The following is an 18,153-nucleotide window of genomic DNA, read 5'->3' as shown; positions in this document are numbered from 1 at the left end:
AATATCAAGGTGTCTATCTTTTCTTTCTACATTTACATGAAAAATTTAATTTCGAGGATATTAACCTTTGTTATATATCATGCAAATAATTTGCCCCTTTCAGTACTTTGTCTTTTAAATTTCTTAGGGCTTTTCATGTACAAAGGTTTTAAATTTTACATGCATTTATCGATCCTTTTCTTTTTCAGTTTCTGTCCTTGAAGTCAGGCTTTTTCAACATTCAGAATTAGGTGAGGTGTCAGTGTTATGTGGCAACCTGGATGGGAGGGGAGTTTGGGGGAGAATGGATACATGTATATGTATGGCTGAGTCTTTGCTATTCAACTGAAACTGACATTGTTAATCGGCTATACCCCAACACAAAATAAAAAAATTAAAGTTTGAAGGAAAAAAAAAAAGAATTAAATGAGATGTGAGAGGAGCAGGATTGATTAATATTTCAGAGAGAACAGACATCTGCTCTCCATTTGTCCCATGAGAGCTTAGGAAAATTATCAGAAAGGCCAAGGCGGGGAGCACCATGGCCATCACCACGTCGTCTGGACCAGGACTTGGGAGGCTGTGGTTGGCGGCTGGCTAGTGGGTGAGCCACTTATAGGTAAGGGGCCTAGAGGTAAATTGTTTCTCAGGATCTGTATATGCTTTGGAACAGATGTGTCCTAAGCACCCTTCATTAAAAACAGTTTTTATTATAGAATGAATATGTTCATTATCAAAATTTCTAACTTCGCCAAAGTTGATAAAATAGTGAAAGTTTCCTTTTTGCCTCCTCCAAATCCAAGTCCTGAAAGGGATGTGCTGTGGAAAGTTTGGCATGAGTCTTTGCAGATTTCTTTCCATGTCCACACTATGATAGTATAATACAATACAATATAATATATAACATGCTCTTAGAGCTACTTTGTTCTATTTAACTCAACCAATATTTCATCATATGAATATACCACAATTTTAGTTGTTTGAACATTTTTATTACCAAAAAAGCTATAACAAATTTCCTTGGACAGAATTTTTGCACATTTATTCAAGCATTTTTGAAGGTTAGGCTTCTCAAATTAAAATTACTAGGTTAAATATATATATATATATATATATATATATATACACACACATATGTATTTTAAAGTTTAGTGGAAACTGCCAAATCCCATCCATGGGAAGTATACTTTATACTCCCTGAAGTATTATATGAAGGTTCCTGCTTCTCCCAACATTTCTGTCAATAATGTAAATCACTATCTTTTCTAATTTTACCAATTTGAATGTGAAGATGGTGTTTTATGACTTATATATATATATATATATATATAAAATAGCTATTATATATATATCTGTAGCATTAGATACCTTCTCATACATTTATTGACATTTTTTCTATAATGTATTTCTTCTATAATTTGCTTGTTTGTATTCTTTGTTGATTTTTAAAACCAAATTTCATTTGTCTTATTGATTGATAGGAATAATTTATGTATTTTAATAGTAATACTTTTTCATATATACTGCAGTAGAGGGCATAGAAGGCGGGCCGTAAGGTTGAATCTGGCTCTTTGTTAACTAAAGGGTGATTCTGAGTGGCTTAGTCTGTTAGTTCCTCTTCTCTTTGACGCGCATAATAAAACCCACCCAAGGCTGCTGTGAGGATTAAAACATGATAAGAAGACACACTCACAAATATTCTGCTTTAGCAAAGAAGTACATCAGCCAGGTTGGTTTTCTGAATTGTATATGCTTATGTGTGAGTGTGTGTGTGCGTCTGTATTCTATGTTACCTAAAGAAGCAAAAAAGAGAGGCACGTGGTTAAGCTCACAGGGGGTGGATTCCACTGATGTTACTTGAGTTCCTTTTGCAAGAAGAACACAGAATCACAGAAGGAAACGATCCCCAAAGATGAACCTCGCATGTGAAATCTTAGCCAGCTTCCTTCTGATTTTCACTGTTCCCACCAAAGGTAAGTTGGTGTGAGGGTCTTCACTCTCACTGTCAGAAGCTTCGTTAGAGACCCTGAACTGAGCATAGAGGTCAGAAAGGTCACAGCCCTGCTTTTCCTTGGCAGAGAGTCACCTCAGCCACTGTCTTGCTTTTTGTAGGTGAAGACCCTGAAAGCATTGTCGTCTGGGGTGCCCTGGATCATGACCTCAACCTGGACATTCCTGGTTTTCCAAGAAGTGATATAGTGGCAGATATAAAATGGAACAGAAACAAAAACAAGATTGCACGAATAAAGAAAGATATGCCACTTCACAATGAAACGGACAAATATGATATGTTTACAAATGGAACTCTGAAAATTAAAACTCTGATGAGAAACGATAGTGGTCTCTATGAGGTAGAGGTTTATGATTCAAATGGAGTAAACCGACTGAGCAAAAAATTTGATTTGAAGATTCAAGGTAAGTCTTTGACCCCTAAATTCCTCCATCTCAAAACGGGTGCTATTTAGCAAGCCAAAGAGTAGCATTTATGCAAGGTCCCCAGCCCAGATGTTGGCCTTGGGGAGCCCTAAGGGAAACTGAATGCATTCCTCCTGCCTCGATGCAAGCTCCAGTCTTGTGGGAGAGATAGACGCCACAGCTAATAGACCCTCGTGTCTACACACTCCACCTCTCCAGAGGTGGTGGGGATGCTGATTTGAGTGAAGGATCTAGATTGACATGGCATTAATTAGGAGGAGGGGAATCAGTGGGCAGAAGGGGGAAACGGTGACCATTTCAGGTGGATGATGAAGGATAAGCTATGAGGCTAGGACGGGGAGGCTGATTGAAGGGCAGTGGGTCTTCTGTCCAGAGAGACAATTTCAAGCCCGGATGTCCTGAAGGAGTGGTGGTAAGGCAGGAAAGGGCTGGAAATAATGTATTAAAGGATGAATGGTTTCTAATCTGCTCAACATCAGCATGATCAAAGGTAGAAGGTGTTTTTGCTGGTATCTGTAGAAAATACACAGGGTGTGGCCCCATATGTCTATGCGTGTACTGGGAGAGCAGTAGTAGCTATGGAAGATGAAAGACGGAAGACTAGGCAGGGAGCTGCTGCTTTAATCCGGGGGAAGCAGGAAGGGGCTGCTTGGTGAGTCTTAATTCAGGCTTCATGTTGGAATCAGCTGAGGTACAGTAAAATTTACCAGTACTAAGTCCCATCCCAGACCAATTAAATCAGAGTTTCTTGGCTCAGGGCCTGGGCATTGTAGGCACTAAACGCCCCAGGTGATTTTAAAGCACAGCTGAAGCTGATAACCAGTGGCCTAGACCACAGGGTGCCTATAACATGCCTGAAGCTTGCTTACACTGAGGGTCATGTGTGGAAAAAGGATGAACAAAGTGGCTTGAGTTCGAGAGAGAGGGACGAGAAAGTAGAATTGAAATGACATTGAAGTAGCAAGTCCAGGAGTCACTTGGCAGGGCATAGATAACAGTAGAAGAAGAAGCTGAACTTAGCTTGGAGAAGAAGATGGGAACCTGAGCCTGAACACAAGCCACAGATTCAGTGAGCAAATAAGCATTTCTGTGCTTGACACAGGAAATGCTGCCAAAGGAAGGGCCCCCTCCTCCTACGTAAAGTCACCCTCCAGCCCTGCTCTTGAGCACGCGGATCTGGTAGCAGCCCCCACCCACAACAGTCACAGACATTGGCAGCCCCCCTGCAGATGACAACCTGCCACACCTAATCCGGCACCAGAATACAGACTACAGCTCAGAAACCGGGTGAGATAGATGCAGCCAGAACAGGCCTCTGTTGTGGGCTCTGGGAACCACAGATGTCATAACTTTGGCCTGTTTCAAACTTGAGCTTCACATCATGTATCATTTAGTATTGCCTGGGTGATAATGGCTACCAGTGATGTGTGATGTGCTTTGCTACATGCTCTTACTTGAGGATCCCAACAACCCTGAGAGGTCGTTATTCCCTGATCAACTTTGAGGAAACAGGTAGTGGTCTGATGGGAGCAAAGTCAGGATCCAAACCCAAGGCTGGTTTTAGCAAGGATGGTGACATTCTGCCCTCACCCTGCCCCGACCCACCCCTACCCCATCAGCTTTATTGAGATATAATGCACGTCCCACAAAATCCACCCATCTAGAGTATATGATTCTATGGCTTGTAGTATATTTACAGAGATGTACAACCAAACCGACAATCAGTTTTAGAATGTTTTCACAACCTCAAAAATAAATTCTCACTCTTGCCAAAAGACAGAGATCTTTCCATGACACAACTGCCATCCTGTGTGTGTGTGTGTGTGTGTGTGTAAATGTTACAGAGCATGTCAGTTTGTGATCCAGTCACCATTTCTTGCCACATGGCCTTGGGCAAATTCTCTATCTGTTCTGAGTCTGATTTTCATAATTATAACCCTATGGGGTATTCATGGGACAAGGCTTCAGGGCAAAAGCTAACCATAGGTGCGTCAGGCCCCTGGGACACAGTACCTGTCTCCTCAGTGCTAGAGTTCTCTCTGTCTCTGTTCCTTCAAGCTTCTCTGTTTCCAATCTTGGTACCCACAACTCCTTAACGAGGGGGCTGTTGCCATTAGCTGAGGAAGTCCCCTTAAAAGCAGATGTTAGTGGAGAAGGAGGTCGTCCTAGCAACCTGGAAATCAGAGCGCGCTCATCTATGAGATGTACCCTCACTCGATACAATCATGCCTCTTGTACGAAACTGTCTTACAGACAGCATATGTACAAAGATATGCTTTCAAGTGGCTGCACATTGCTGGGTGGTTTATGTCAGTGAAGTACTGGAAAGGATCTTAAAGTCCCCAGCAGTTAGAAACTTACTGATTAAATCCGAATGCGTGCATGCTCAGTCACTCAGTCCTTTCCTACTCTATGATCCCATGGGCTGCTAGGCTCCTCTGTCCATGGGATTTTCCCAGCAAGAATACTGGAGCGGGTTGCCATTTCCTTCTCCACGGGATCTTCTCGACCCAGAGATGGAGCTTGCGTCTCCTGTATTGGCAGGTGGACTGTTAACCACTGAGCCACCAGGGAAGCCCTTAAAATCAACAATATATCATTTAAAAAGATGGTGGACATGTATATTTATTGGTGTTCATAAAGTAAAGAATTTCATAATAGATCAGTAAAGGGAAAAAGGCAGACTAAAAAATCATATGATCCAATTTTATTTTTTAGAACATTATTTATATATGGCATGCGTGCATAGAAAACATTTGTTAGATGCATTGAAACATTGATAATTATTGACTCTGCGTGATAGAATTGCAAGTGATTTTTAATCTTTTTGAAACTTTTTTGATATTTTATCAATTTTTACAGTGATGTGATTTACTTGTATGTTTTTTTTACTCGTATTTTTAATTGGAGGATAATTGCTTTACAATATTGTGTTGTTTTCAACTGTACAACAACATGTAGATTTATAAATAGAAAAAAAAAAAAGGAACATTTCCATTTTGAAAACACAAACTCACTCCTCAACTCAACCCCTAGAGCATGAACTGACCCTGTCTTGGTGTACGGGGATGTTTTTCCATCCTCTTCATTCGGGGTCACACTGAATCTCTGGATGGGAAAACACTTAATTTCTGCATACCTATATTCTGGGACAGAAATGAAATTTGGCGAGAAAGTTCATGGGGAAGATATGATTGTCTGGGAGTCAGGGAGGGAGGAAATCATTAAGAAAGAAAAAAAGGTATCCATCTGCATGATGAATGGAAGGCTGCTGAGAGAGAAAGGTGGCAACTCTGAGGAAAGAAAGGGAAGGCAGGGTGAGAAAAAGGGCAGAATCTGGTCACAGCTCACAAGTGGTGGAGTACGATTTGAACCTGGTCCAAATAACACCATGGCCAGGGCTTTTTCTTTCATGACACAGCCTTCGAATATTATCATGTCAGAAAAGGAAAGGCAGGGCGTGTGTGATCACAACAGCTACCACCAATATTGTGTGTGCTCAGTCGTGTCCAACTCTTTGCAACCCCATGGACTGAAGCCCAGCAGTCTCCTCTGTCCATGGAATTTTCCAGGCAAGAATACTAGAGTGGGGTGCCACTTCCTGCTCCAGGGCGTCTTCCCTACCCAGGGATTGAACCCCTGTCTCTTGTGCCTCCTGCATTGGCAGGTGGGTTCTTTACCACTGTGCCACCTGGGAAGCCCCACCACCAGTATTGCCAGAGCCCAGCCATGTGCCAGGGCTTTGTCACCTGTCATCCTTGCTGTGCAGGTGGGGAACGTTTTTCTTATCCTTATCTATGGGTGAGCACCAGTGAGGTGTGGGGAGTGGCCCAGCAGCTCTGGGAGGATGAAGAGGCTCTGTCTGTCCAGAGCTTGAACAGCACCACTGCTCCCAGGATCTGCCGGGGGAAGGAGGAGGGAGTTTCCATTTGTGACCAAGGCCCCAGGCTATACATGTACCAGTTTCTCAAGGGTCAGGTTCCCAGTTGCTCTTAAAGCATTTCTCCCAACCCTCCATCCCCAACAGACTACTGTGCCATGTGGGGATCACGACATGGTAAACCTCTTAACTGTATGACTGAACTTGAATTTGGGAGGGTGAGCTCCTCTCCTGATTTGCCATTTATTAGTGGGTACCTTTGGACCATCCATTTAACCCTCCCAGACCCTTGGGTACTTCATCTATAAACAGGAAGAAAAACATCAGCCTCTCTGTTTGTTAGGATGAAATGATATCATATATGTGAAAGCATTTTAAGGTATAAAGAAAGAAGGTAAAGTCACTCAGTCATGTCCAACTCTTTGCAACTCCATGGACTGTAGCCCACCAGGCTCCTCCATCCATGGAATTTTCTAGGCAAGAGTACTGGAGTGGGTTGCCATTTCCTTCTCTAGAAGATCTTCCCAACCCAGGGATCAAACCCAGGTCTCCCACATTGCAGGTAGACACTTTACCATCTGAAAATATGATGTATATTTTACTGATATATTTATAAATATCAGAAATAAATTTATTCTGAATGTGCTGTATAAATAACATAAAATAGAAATGATATTTTTAAAATTGCTAGGAATCTTTGAAATTGTTTCCTGTTCCCCAACTAACTCCATTTTCCCTCTCTAAATAGGTATATCTTTTACAATCAGTAAGTTGCCTGACTTGAGTTGTATCTTTCTTTTCTTTTCAGAGATGCTCTCAGGACCTGAAATTAACTGGATCTGTACCAACAGAACTGTGAGCTGCAAGGTAGAAAATGGAAGTAATCCTAAATTAGAACTGTTTTTAAATACGACCCGTGTCAAACAAGATCGTGGGAAGCTCATCACCTACACGTGGAACACCAGATGGAATAAAACATTCAAGTGCGTGGCGAGTAACCATGTCGATAGCAAAGTCAGCATAGAGATCGCCGTGTGTCCAGGTGCGTGGTGGGCACTGGTCGGGCGCCACAAGTTCATGTCACAATCCAGTCTTTAAGGCCGAACAGGCAAGGACTGCTCCAGGGCATGGGTGCTTGGCCTGGGAGGCCGCTTTGGCTCAGGATGAGAACTGAAAACATCCCTCTTTCTCCTGGAAATCTCCAAGGGAAGGCTTAGAGGAGAGAGGGGGTAGTGTTCCCTGTTTACCCGTCTTGGGATTCTTCTCACAGAGCATGGTCTAACCTCAGGAAATTAAAAAGATGCTCTCCTCGGAGAAAGAATTGCTGAGTTGAAGAGATAAAAGGAGCTGAAATGGTTATCTCATATAGACGGCCCCTTGCCAGAGAGGCAAACTGACTTGCCCATGGTCTCTCAGTTAGTCAGGGACCATGATTGTGACCCCAGGGCAATGATGGAGAAGGGAGCAAGAAAGATTCCTTTCTGGAGGGGCGATGGTCAGCACCTCCTATCAGAGGCAGGAGCAGAAGGGCTCCTTCTAGAAACCCAGGAAGTGAAGGACTTGGAGAGAGGAAAAGCTTGAGGCCAGGGAGGACTGTGAACCCAGGTGGGCAATGCTCTTACTGCCTCAGAGCAGACAGCTCAGCACGCAAAGTTCTGAAATTTCAAGAGTCTAAGTTCTTTCCTGCTCCCCAACTTGACATGACCCCCCAAAGTAATTTTTGAAAGATGGCCTGCTCTGGCCTGGGAGACTGGGGTCTGGACCTCTAGTTTCTGTCTGTCTAAATATATCGGGATGGCCTGGACAGAGTCCCTTCCTCTTTCTGGGCTTCAGCCTCCTGAGCCACAAAGAAGATAAGCCCCGTGATCCCCAAGCGTCTACTCATCTGATACTCCACGATTATCTTTCCAGTGCTGCCTGGTCAATCCCCGAAAGGAAGCCAAGCACAAAACAGTGATCTGGCCAGATTTCCTTAGTTTCTATAGCAATTTTGGCGGGTCAGTGACCCTAGGAAGCAACCCTGAGCTGGTGTGAAGTCAGAAGTAAGACTTTAATATATACTTTGAATTAGTTATCAGTTGTGTAGCAAACGACCCCATATGTAGTGGCTTAAAACAGCAAACAGCGTTGAAGATAATAATCTCACGGTTTCTGTGAGACATTGAATCTGGGACTGGTCTCGCTGATGCTTCTGGCTCAGAGTCATTCATGAAGCTATTGTCAAGGTACTAGCAGGGGCTGCAGTCAAGTCAGTCAGGTACAAGCTCTGCTGAGGGAGGAGCCACTTCCAAGTTTACTCACGTGCATTCGGCTGCCTCCCAGTATGGCAGCCCCTTCCCTCAGGGAAGCTTGAGAAACAGCAACAGTAAGGGCCCAGTGCAAAAGCCAGGCTCTTTGGTCTGTGTACTTGGTCTCAGGTCCCATCACTGCTGCTGTACTCTATTCATTCAGGAAGCACTCAGTAAGCCCGGCCCACATTTAATCAGAAGGGGTCACACACAGGTAGAAATCTCAGGAGGCAGGGCTCAATGGCGACCATCCTAGAGTCCACAAGTCACACGCTTAGACCAGCGTCACGTCACCTCCTATGAAATCTCTGACTCCCAGTCATCCCTCCCTGCCCCCCATCACTAAGGCACAGTGAGTGAGGTAACCCCTCCTCGACTTCACAAGCTCTTATCCCCTTTCAGGATGCTCTTAATTAGAGTTGCCAGATTTAGCAAATTAAAAAAAAAAAAAGTGTAAATATTTTTTTTTGGTCACCCTGCATGGCATGCAGGATCTTAGTTCCCCAACCAGGAATCGACCCCATACCTCCTGCATTGGAAACACAGAGTCTTAACCACTGGATCAGCAGGGAAGTCCCTAAAAAGACAGTATAAGTGTGCTCCAAGTGTTGCATGGGACATCCTTATACTAAATCATTATTCATTGTTTATTTCTAATTTAACTAGTCATCTCCTGTATTTTATCTGGTAATGCTACTCCATGTGTATTTTAACCAGATCCCAGCAGTATAAAAATGTGTGTGCATTAGGGATGGAGGAAGAGAGGAAGGGCTTTGGGGGGAGCTGGGGTTTGCAGACAGGACCCTTCCTGTCACCTCCCTGTGGTGCAGAGTTGGGGGAGCCAGGTGGGGGAAGGGGCACTAGAGAGATGGGAGGAATACCTAGGGCAAGCCTGGGGAGGACAAGGTGGCTCTTGAAGACCCTAAAGTGGATCTGGATGCATCACCCTAAAAGGCCAAGGCAGAGAGGAGCAATGACATGATTAACCACTTGGCTCAAAAAAGATAAGCATGTACTTAAAATCAAAATAGTAGGAGGAGGGAGCCGGTTTAGATACGCAAAAGACTCTACCACATGAATTCATGGGCATATCATCTCTGAGAGGGAGTGCAGAAAGGAGTGTGGCTGGATTTAGTGACTGTGAGGACATAGCTTTGCATGACAGCCACGTCTGAGACATGCTGGAACCTCCCCCACAGAAAGCACCCAGAGGCTGTGCTGGACAAATCTGTGAACAGAGTGTGTAAGGCACACCTACATTCCCAAGTGTGCCCAGATAAGGGCACGCTTGTCCCGTCTGAGGACTCTGAGGAGACAGGCTGGCAGCTGCATGGTTTAGCCCCGTGTTCCTCAACTGGTCCTAGGCTTGCCCCCAACCCCCCCAGGTCAGACCCTGGGAAGGCCTTGGCTGAGCCCAAGGTGGATTCTGATAGCCCTGGCCCTTCCTCCAAGCAGGCAGAACCTAAAGGGCCCTTCTGCCTTTCCCAGTCCAGTTTCACAGCAGGTTAGGATTATGCCTGCTTTTCTAATGGAAGCCCCTTCATCCACAGAGCCTAGAAAGTCTGTGTAACAGGCAGGCAAAGAATGGGTCAGAGAGAGAGACACTTAGGAAGAAAAGCAAGGATTAACAAACCACTGCAGTCTGAACACCTGTTTAGTTTGGTTTCTGAGCCTCTGGCTTGCTCCTGGGGTCCGTCCTGGGCTTCATGGGTAACAGTATCTTCCCAAGAATGTTAGGCTGGAGAAGGGTTTCCTTGTGATGCTGGGCCGAGCTCTGTTCATTCTCAGGATGGACGAATCCCCTGAGCCCTGGCCCCAGCTGCTGACTCTGTGACTGCTATCGACTCACAAAGGGGCAGGTGGCCCAGCATCCCTCTCAGGAAACAGCTCCCAGAAGTGCCAGTGCACGGAACTGTAGTCAGGGCAGGCTCCATCCTTGTGTGTAGTTTCACACTTTATAAAGCACTTTCACATCCATTATCTGATTGACTTCCAACAGCCACCTAGAATGTAAATTCATTATCTCCATTTTTTCAAAGACAGGAACAGGCTCAGAGAGGTGAAGTAACTGGCCAACGGTCACACAGCTCCTACCTAGAAAAGCCTGCACTCAAATCCATTTCTCTTAACACAGTCATTGTTATCCTCATTGCATTACAGCAGCTGAAGGTCTGTGAGTTGAAGATCGAGTTCACTGCTGTGGCTAACTCACTGTGTGTCTGAGTTTCTCTCACAGGCCAGGGAAAATTTGGGAGAGGGTGCTGGCTTTGAGGTTAATGGCACCCCACTCCAGTACTCTTGCCTGGAAAATGGCTGCAGTCCATGGGGTCACGAAGAGTCGGACACGACTGAGCAACTTCACTTTCACTTTTCACTTTCATGCATTGGAGAAGGAAATGGCAACCCACTCCAGTGTTCTTGCCTGGAGAATCCCAGGGATGGGGAAGCCTTGTGGGCTGCCGTCTATGGGGTTGCACAGAGTCGGACATGACTGAAGCGACTTAGCAGCAGCAGCAGCAGCTGGGCTGGACACATGAAACATGGATCCTGTCTTTGGAAAGTGCCTGGTCATGAGAGTGAGGAAAAAGCAATCATGATGTAGGAGGGCAACCAGAGATGAAGCTGGATAAACAGTGCAGAAACATGAAGATGAGGGGCTGCTTAAAGGAACCACTCGGGAATGGATGCTGTGTGACCTCAGGCAACTCATCTTTCCTCTCTGGGCCTTGTGCGTGAAACTAGAGATTACACTAGATTTTCTCTAACCTCGTTCTCAGATCTAAACTTCTGTGACATCCTCCTTGAGAGGGGACAGAGCCTTGGCTCACGAAGAATCAGGCATTTCTGGTCCAGAAGAACAGCTCTCGAAGGAGCCTTGTGAGAGGGCTTATTGTGAACCCTGCACTCCTTGAGGTATTGACCTTGTTCAGCAGCCTCCATGAGCTTAGCCTCCGTAAGGCTGAGAAGTCCCATCAAACTCTTTCATCCTTAAGATGGGAGGCAGGAGTCCTCGAGTCCTTGGCCAGAGCAATGAAATGGCCCCTCTTCCCAGGACCTCCCATCCATGCCGCATCTGTTCCTCTTGCAGATGAAGGTCTGGATTTGTACCTCATCATCGGCATTTGTGTAGGAGGCACCGTCTTCCTCATCTTCGTGGCACTACTCATTTTCTACATCAGCAGGAGGAAAAAACAGAGCCGCAGGAGAGATGGTAAGCTCCCCCTTCTTCTGTCCCACCGCAGGCCTGGGTGAAATCCCCGTGGAAACAGCTCATGGGGCTGGCACCCAGAGTCTGGAAAGAAAAAACTGGAGATGGGTAGTTTCAGAATGTCAGGGCCTTCACCGGCGGTTACAGGTTGTTCCATTTTGTGGTTAGCTTGAGTTTTGAAAAACAGATTCTCAGTGGTGACAATGGGGGAGATTTGAGAAGCTCAGTCCAGGTTGGCCTCACTGGAATCCACCACCTGAAGCTGACTCTGTGCAAAGCTGTGTGGTCATGCTTTGAATGAGACATGTGTATCTATGTGGATAGAAAGATTAGCTTCAAAACACCATTTCTGTGAACCAACATCTTGTCTTCTCCTGAGGAGGGTGGCCAAGGTGGGTTCAGGACCAGTCTCCTAGGAACACAGGTAAAATTTCAGCACAGTGGGGACTCACAGGAGCACACTTGTTCTAAAACTGGGTGTTTCTATTCCCTTTCCAATTCACTGTTCCAAGAGGAAGTGTCAGGGCTGTGAGTGTTTCTTCCTTGAACCAGTCCTGACAACCTGCTAAGAATGAAAATGTTATGCTCGTGAGGAGCTTGCTCAAGGAGCATCCAGGCCACCCAAAGCAGTGTGTTCAGAAAATGATGTTTCTGTGGACACTGGGATGAGGGTGTTAGGAAGCGATGCTACAGGTGGGTCCAGCAAGGGGTGTCCAGTCATCAGCAGGACGTGAGGACAGGTGGATGGGTCCTCAGGTTCTCACAAACTCACATTCACAGCAGGACTGGTCCCCCCATGTGGGGTCTCTCCCTGGAGTGGGCCTGGCACTCCCAGGCCAGCTGCCTCTGCAACCACCCAAACAAAGACCTAGTCTGCACCTCCCCAGGCAGTGGTGGCCTTGGGCCACCTTTGGATTTATCTTCCTTACTTTAGACGTCTTTCCTCAGGCCTCCCTCTGGCCATTGCTCCAGCATGGCCCCAAGCTCCCACCTCCCTCTCTCCTGCACCCTCCACCCCTGTGGGGTTAGTCCCATTAGCACACACGGTTTCCTTGGCCCTACTCGGGCAGTTTTCCATCCCCATTCCCCCTGCAAACTCTCCTTCCTCACTGCTTAAGAGTCAGAGATCCCATGCTTGCACCTCACATGCCACCCGGTGGCAAAACAACTGTTCTCTCATGAGGCTGAAATGACCAACATGATGATCAACTCATGCTGACAAAGGAGTTGGCTGTGCCAGACCCTAATCTGTAATATGATGCTTTTTAAAAATGTATTTATTTTTAATTGGGGGATAATTGCTTTACAGTGTTGTGCTGGCTTCTGCCATGTATCAACATGAATCAGCCATAGGTTTACCCATGTCCCATCCCTCTTGAACCTCCCTCCCTATTTTGATGTTTATATTCACTATCTCATCCAACTTTCTGCATGATCATATGAGACAGATTATATTCCTTCGGGTGAAGTTTAAGTTCAGTGAAGTTAAATGCTTTGTCCCAAATACTGTGGCCAGTAGGCCGAGTTAGGACAAGGGTAAAGTGAGCAAGGATCCCGGGACAAAAGTTGAGGAGACCTCCACCCCCAGGGTTGACCCTGCCTTTGCACAGCCCCAGGGGTTAGGGCCGCCTTTGGTTTTTTGCCCTGGGTGGCTGTTCGCTTCATCTAGTCCAGGCCTAGTGCTGAGCAACCAGGAGATGCAGTGAGAGAGGAGCACATTGAGGCTGGAGGGATTCCATGCAGGCGTGGAGCAATGTGGGCTGCAGCTGGAGTTGCGCGCATGGCTGTGCTGGGGCCCACAGTCCTGCTCTGACGGTGGGCTGCACAGAGCTCTGATGACTTGCCTTGTCTGTCCAAGCCAACCTGAGGCATCAGCCCCTTGGCCGTACCCCTCTCTTCCTCCCAGAACTCATGGGGCTCTTTGTCTGCATCTCTCTAGTGGCCCTGGGCCCTTACCAGAGACTGACATAGTGATTCGCAGTCCTGGTTTGTGCTGCTTGTTGACTTTAGGCTATCTAAGAAGAGTGCTTGTGTCTGAGCCATCACAGGCACTTAGCAATGGTAACTAATACCTGGAAGATAGGGAATAAGCATTCTAAAAACAAACGAACAAAACAGCGGGTGACCAGACTAGCAGTAAGCAAATGGCCAGCTCCAGCTTGCAGTCCAAGGATGGAAAAAGGCTTTCCCACGGCCCCATAGCTGGGACCTGGGGTTGGGGCTCAAAGTCCTCTGCATGGCCTCATGGCACCACCTCTGCCTCCTGGAGGCACCAAAGATGGCACAGAAGATATATTTTTCCCTTGCTGTGCATTTCACTTTTTGTGCTCATAGCACAGCAGCAGCTCCTCACCAAAACCCCAGCATTTGGCTTTGAGTCTTCGCGTTCAGAGTCACCCACTGCCTGGATTTCCAGCAGTCAGAGGAGGGTGCTTGGGCTTTCCTGGTGGCTCAGCTGGTAAAGAATCTGCCTGCAATGCAGGAGACCTGGGTTTGATCCCTGGGTTGGGAAGATCCCCTGGAGGAGGGAATGGCTACCCACTCCAGTATTCTGGACAGAAGAATTTCATGGTCTGTACAGTCCATGGTGTCACAAAGAGTCAGACACGACTAGCAACTTTCACTTCACTTGTCACCTGAAGTCACAGGGTGGTGCTCAGAGAGGGCACGTGTTTCCTAACATACACCCCGGTACTGATGTGAGCAGCCATCCGCCCCGGGGAGGGATCCTCTTTCTAGCTTTCTAGAGAACACTGTGAGCATGGCTTTGGGCACAGGGAAGGAAATACCTAACTTGTAGCCCAAAGGGGGCCAGAGGGGCCACCGGGGCCCTCCAAGCCTATGGCACCTGAGCATCCTCAGATTTCCTGTGTGACTTTAAAACAGCAAAGGAAAATTACATTTCTCTGAGTCGTAGGCCTGTCTTCACGGATTGCCATCACAGAAAGCAGAAAATCCCAGAGAGGTGAGTGACCAGAGGAGGAATTTTTCTTCCAAGTTCAAGAGCATAGGGCTGGCTTATGAATTTCTGAGAAACTAATATGTTTCTAAGGACTAAACAGCCCCTTGCATATATCCCAACCCCTCGCCAGAATGTGGGTGAATTACAGAAGTGGGTGAAAGGTAGATCTCAGAGACCCATCTGAAGGCAGGTGGTTACTAACATCCTTTCTGACTGTGTGTGTTTGTTGCTCAGTCGTGTCCGACTCTTTGTGTCCCCGTGGACTGCAGCCTGCCAGGCTCCTCTGTCTGTGGGATTCTCTAGGCAGGAATGCTGGAGTGGGTTGCCATATCCTTCTCCAGGGGATCTTCCTGACCCAGGGATCGAACCCGGGTCTCCCACACTACAGGAAGATTCTTTACCATCTGAGCCACCAGGGAAGCCCCTCTCTGACTACTACAGATCCTATTATAAGGGCTCTGACCCTGAGTGGTGCTACGGTGTGATGCCTGGGGTGACTGTGAGGCAGGGCTGGGGTCTGAGTGCCCTCTCTGCCCCCTGGAGATCCAGGCATCAAGTTCTCCAGCGGATTCCTTGCCTCTGGCTCCCTGAGTTCTCTGAAGCCCTGGGCTGTCCCTCTATCTTGCTGGTGGGCCTTTCTGTCCTCCCCCTCAAGACCTGGAGTCTCTGGCGAGGAGAGGTGGCTTCTGCCTTCTCATCGTATCCTCCCCAGAGCAGCTAGCATGCTGTGGTGTGCACAGGAGGTGCGCTCGGTATTGTTACGCCGATCCTGATTTTTGCCAAGAGAACTCTTCAGAGAACTCTTCTTTGATCCTTGCAGATGAGGAGCTGGAGATAAAAGCACAGAGAGCGATCCTTGAGGAAAGAGGCCGGAAGCCTCAACAGACTCCAGTCTCGACTCCTGCAAATCCAGGCATGTCCCAAACTCCTCCAGTACCTGGCCATCGTTCTCAGCCCCCCGCTCATCGTCCACGGGCTCTTGGCCCCCGTGTCCAGCCCCAGCAGAAGAGGCTTCCTCCGACGCCAGGCACACAAGTTCACCAGCAAAAAGGCCCTCCCCTCCCCAAGCCTCGCGTTCAAACAAAACCTCCCTGTGACGCCGAAGAAAACTCCTAACTCTGCCGCAGCTGTCCTCTTCCTCTCATCAAAAGAGATGAAAACCCGTCCTTTCCCATAAAAGGCACTGTGGAATTTCTCCACTCCGGGTGTGCACGCCCACACCTCCATCCTCCAGCAAGGGTGCTCTCCAAGCAGACCACGATCGCCTCCCCAGCGCATGAGCCACAACCAAGTGAGTTGCAGTCTGTGACTTCTAACGCAGCCAGGCTGCCTGATGTCTGCAGTCTCTGGCCCCCTTCCCCGATCACCGCTTCTCCAGGAAGGGAATAAAAGTGTGCACACGAGGACTGGGTGATATAGCACAGATTCCCTCTCAGAGCACGTGCCCATGTCAGATGTCAAGCAGTCACTGTGGCCGTGTCTTGTACAAGCAGCTTCCTGCTTGAGACACTCTTGGTTTCTTATGTGCCTGGTGGACACTTGCCCACTGTATTGGGAGTAGCAGTGAAATAAAAGCCTTGACTTGACCCCAGGTGTCATCTAGTGCTGAATGGGAAAGAGGCTATTTGGTGCGGTATGACAGCGCGACCAAATTTGGCCATCCCAATTCAACCAGTTCCCCTTCATCCCCCACCAGAACAACTGACATCCACTCCCCAGGCTCCAGGTGCAAAGCTGGACCCACGGCCTGTTGGTAGATTTGTATAAGGAATTGAGATCTCTATGCACAGACTTCAATAAGAAGCACCAGAAAACATAACCTCATTTGCAGTTTTACTTCCTTGGTTCTTCAGACAGGTTCATGGTGAAGCATCCTTGAAAAGAGGGGGGATCCATAAAGACGGGAGGTTCCACGAGTCTGTCAGGCAACATGCAAAAGGAGCAGGCTGAGACACAACTCGGTCGAAGCAAACCCCAGGTCTTAAATGACCATGATTAAAAGGTCAGGCCCCACCCTCAGCTGGCAGTCATGCTAGTTGTACTTTGAGGGAAGTGGGGGAGAAAGAAAAAGAAAAAAACAGTTTACAGTTAAGGTTCTAAAGCGATAGATGGTGAGAAGGCACCTGGCTGCAATGTTGGCACCGTGCTGTTTGCGGTCCCGCCCGCCCGCCCGCCTTCTCCCAGCCTCTTAGACTTGTTAAACCCTGTCAAGCTCTGGCAGGAAGCTCTGAGGTCTAAACCGCAAAGTCTCTGTACATTCAGGACTTCCTGTGAGAGCTCACAGAGGGTTGAGCTGCTCTTTTCTCTGAACCAGGGCTTCTATTGTTTTAACACCCAGAGTTAATTATTAAGAATAATGATGAATGAAAGCCCATCGCCTCCTGAAATTCTAACATGGAGTCTAGTCAAGTGACAGTCATCATGAGATCCACTAGGAAGAGAAAGGAAGAGAAAGAGAAAGGCCCCCCTTTCTCCTTCCTCGTTGCAATCCTGTGCCATTCCATCAGCCATCCTGCCAGAATTACTCCTAACCCATTCCCTTCCTGAAGCCCTCCCCGGCCTTTCCAGCCCTGCGCTCTGCCTTTTTTCCACCATCTTGTGGCATACATATGGTACAGTGCCTCTAACTATTCAATCCCTACATCACTTACTCATTCAACAAACATTTATTGAACTTGTACTACCTTCCAGGCTCTGTGCTAAGTGCTAGAAACACAGAGGTGCACACATCTTTGCTTTCAAGGTGCTCAGGTTGGGGGAGGGGTGGACTAATTACAGGATAAATGTAACCGTGTGATAAGTCTAGGTTAGAGGCCAATACAGGAGCCCAGATGAAGGACTTAGAATCTGGATTGGTTGGCAGGACTGGGTAACCCAGAAGGCTTCCCGGAGGAGGTGGCCTTTGAATTGAATTGTAATAGTGTTCTTGCCTGGAGAATCCCAGGGACAGGGGAGCCTGGTGGGCTGCCATCTATGGGGTCGCACAGAGTTGGACACGACTGAAGTGACTTAGCAGCAGCAGCAGCAGCAGATGAGTCGAAAGAACTGCTGAAGCAGAGGTGTAGAATTAGCCCTGTAGAGGGAGCAGCAGGGGGCAAAGCCCACGCTGACTATCTGTTGAGGTAAATGTTATTCCTTTGTCAACTACTGTGTTTCATCAGTTTGAAGACACTATTGATTTTAACTGGCGCCATTATTTACACACCATTTGAAAGAAAAAGTACTCTCAGTTGCACTTTAACAAATGCTAAGATACAATCAATTTATAGTTTCAACCCTATTCCTGAGGTGTTAAAATGTGAAAAAAAATGTGTTTAGAATTAATGAAATGCATAGTTAAAAAGCCTCCTGAGGACTTTGGCCATTTCTCAGCATTGCCCCTACCACTTTACTGAAAATT

The 18,153-nt window shown here is 47.1% G+C and overlaps 1 protein-coding gene across 1 annotated transcript; it reads left to right on the top strand.

Moving 5' to 3' along the window:
- Positions 1 to 1,676: 1,676 nt before the first annotated feature.
- Positions 1,677 to 16,339, top strand: CD2 (CD2 molecule). Its single transcript, XM_061409975.1, has 5 exons — positions 1,677 to 1,952; positions 2,092 to 2,394; positions 7,104 to 7,337; positions 11,672 to 11,794; positions 15,574 to 16,339. Exons 1-5 carry the CDS (start codon positions 1,892 to 1,894, stop codon positions 15,867 to 15,869), a joined length of 1,017 nt encoding a protein of 338 aa, XP_061265959.1. The 5' UTR covers positions 1,677 to 1,891; the 3' UTR covers positions 15,870 to 16,339.
- Positions 16,340 to 18,153: the final 1,814 nt, after the last annotated feature.

Source organism: Bos javanicus, chromosome 3 (assembly GCF_032452875.1).
Source record: "Bos javanicus breed banteng chromosome 3, ARS-OSU_banteng_1.0, whole genome shotgun sequence".
Lineage (NCBI taxonomy): Eukaryota > Metazoa > Chordata > Mammalia > Artiodactyla > Bovidae > Bos > Bos javanicus.
This window is presented reverse-complemented; position numbering and strand designations above follow the sequence as displayed.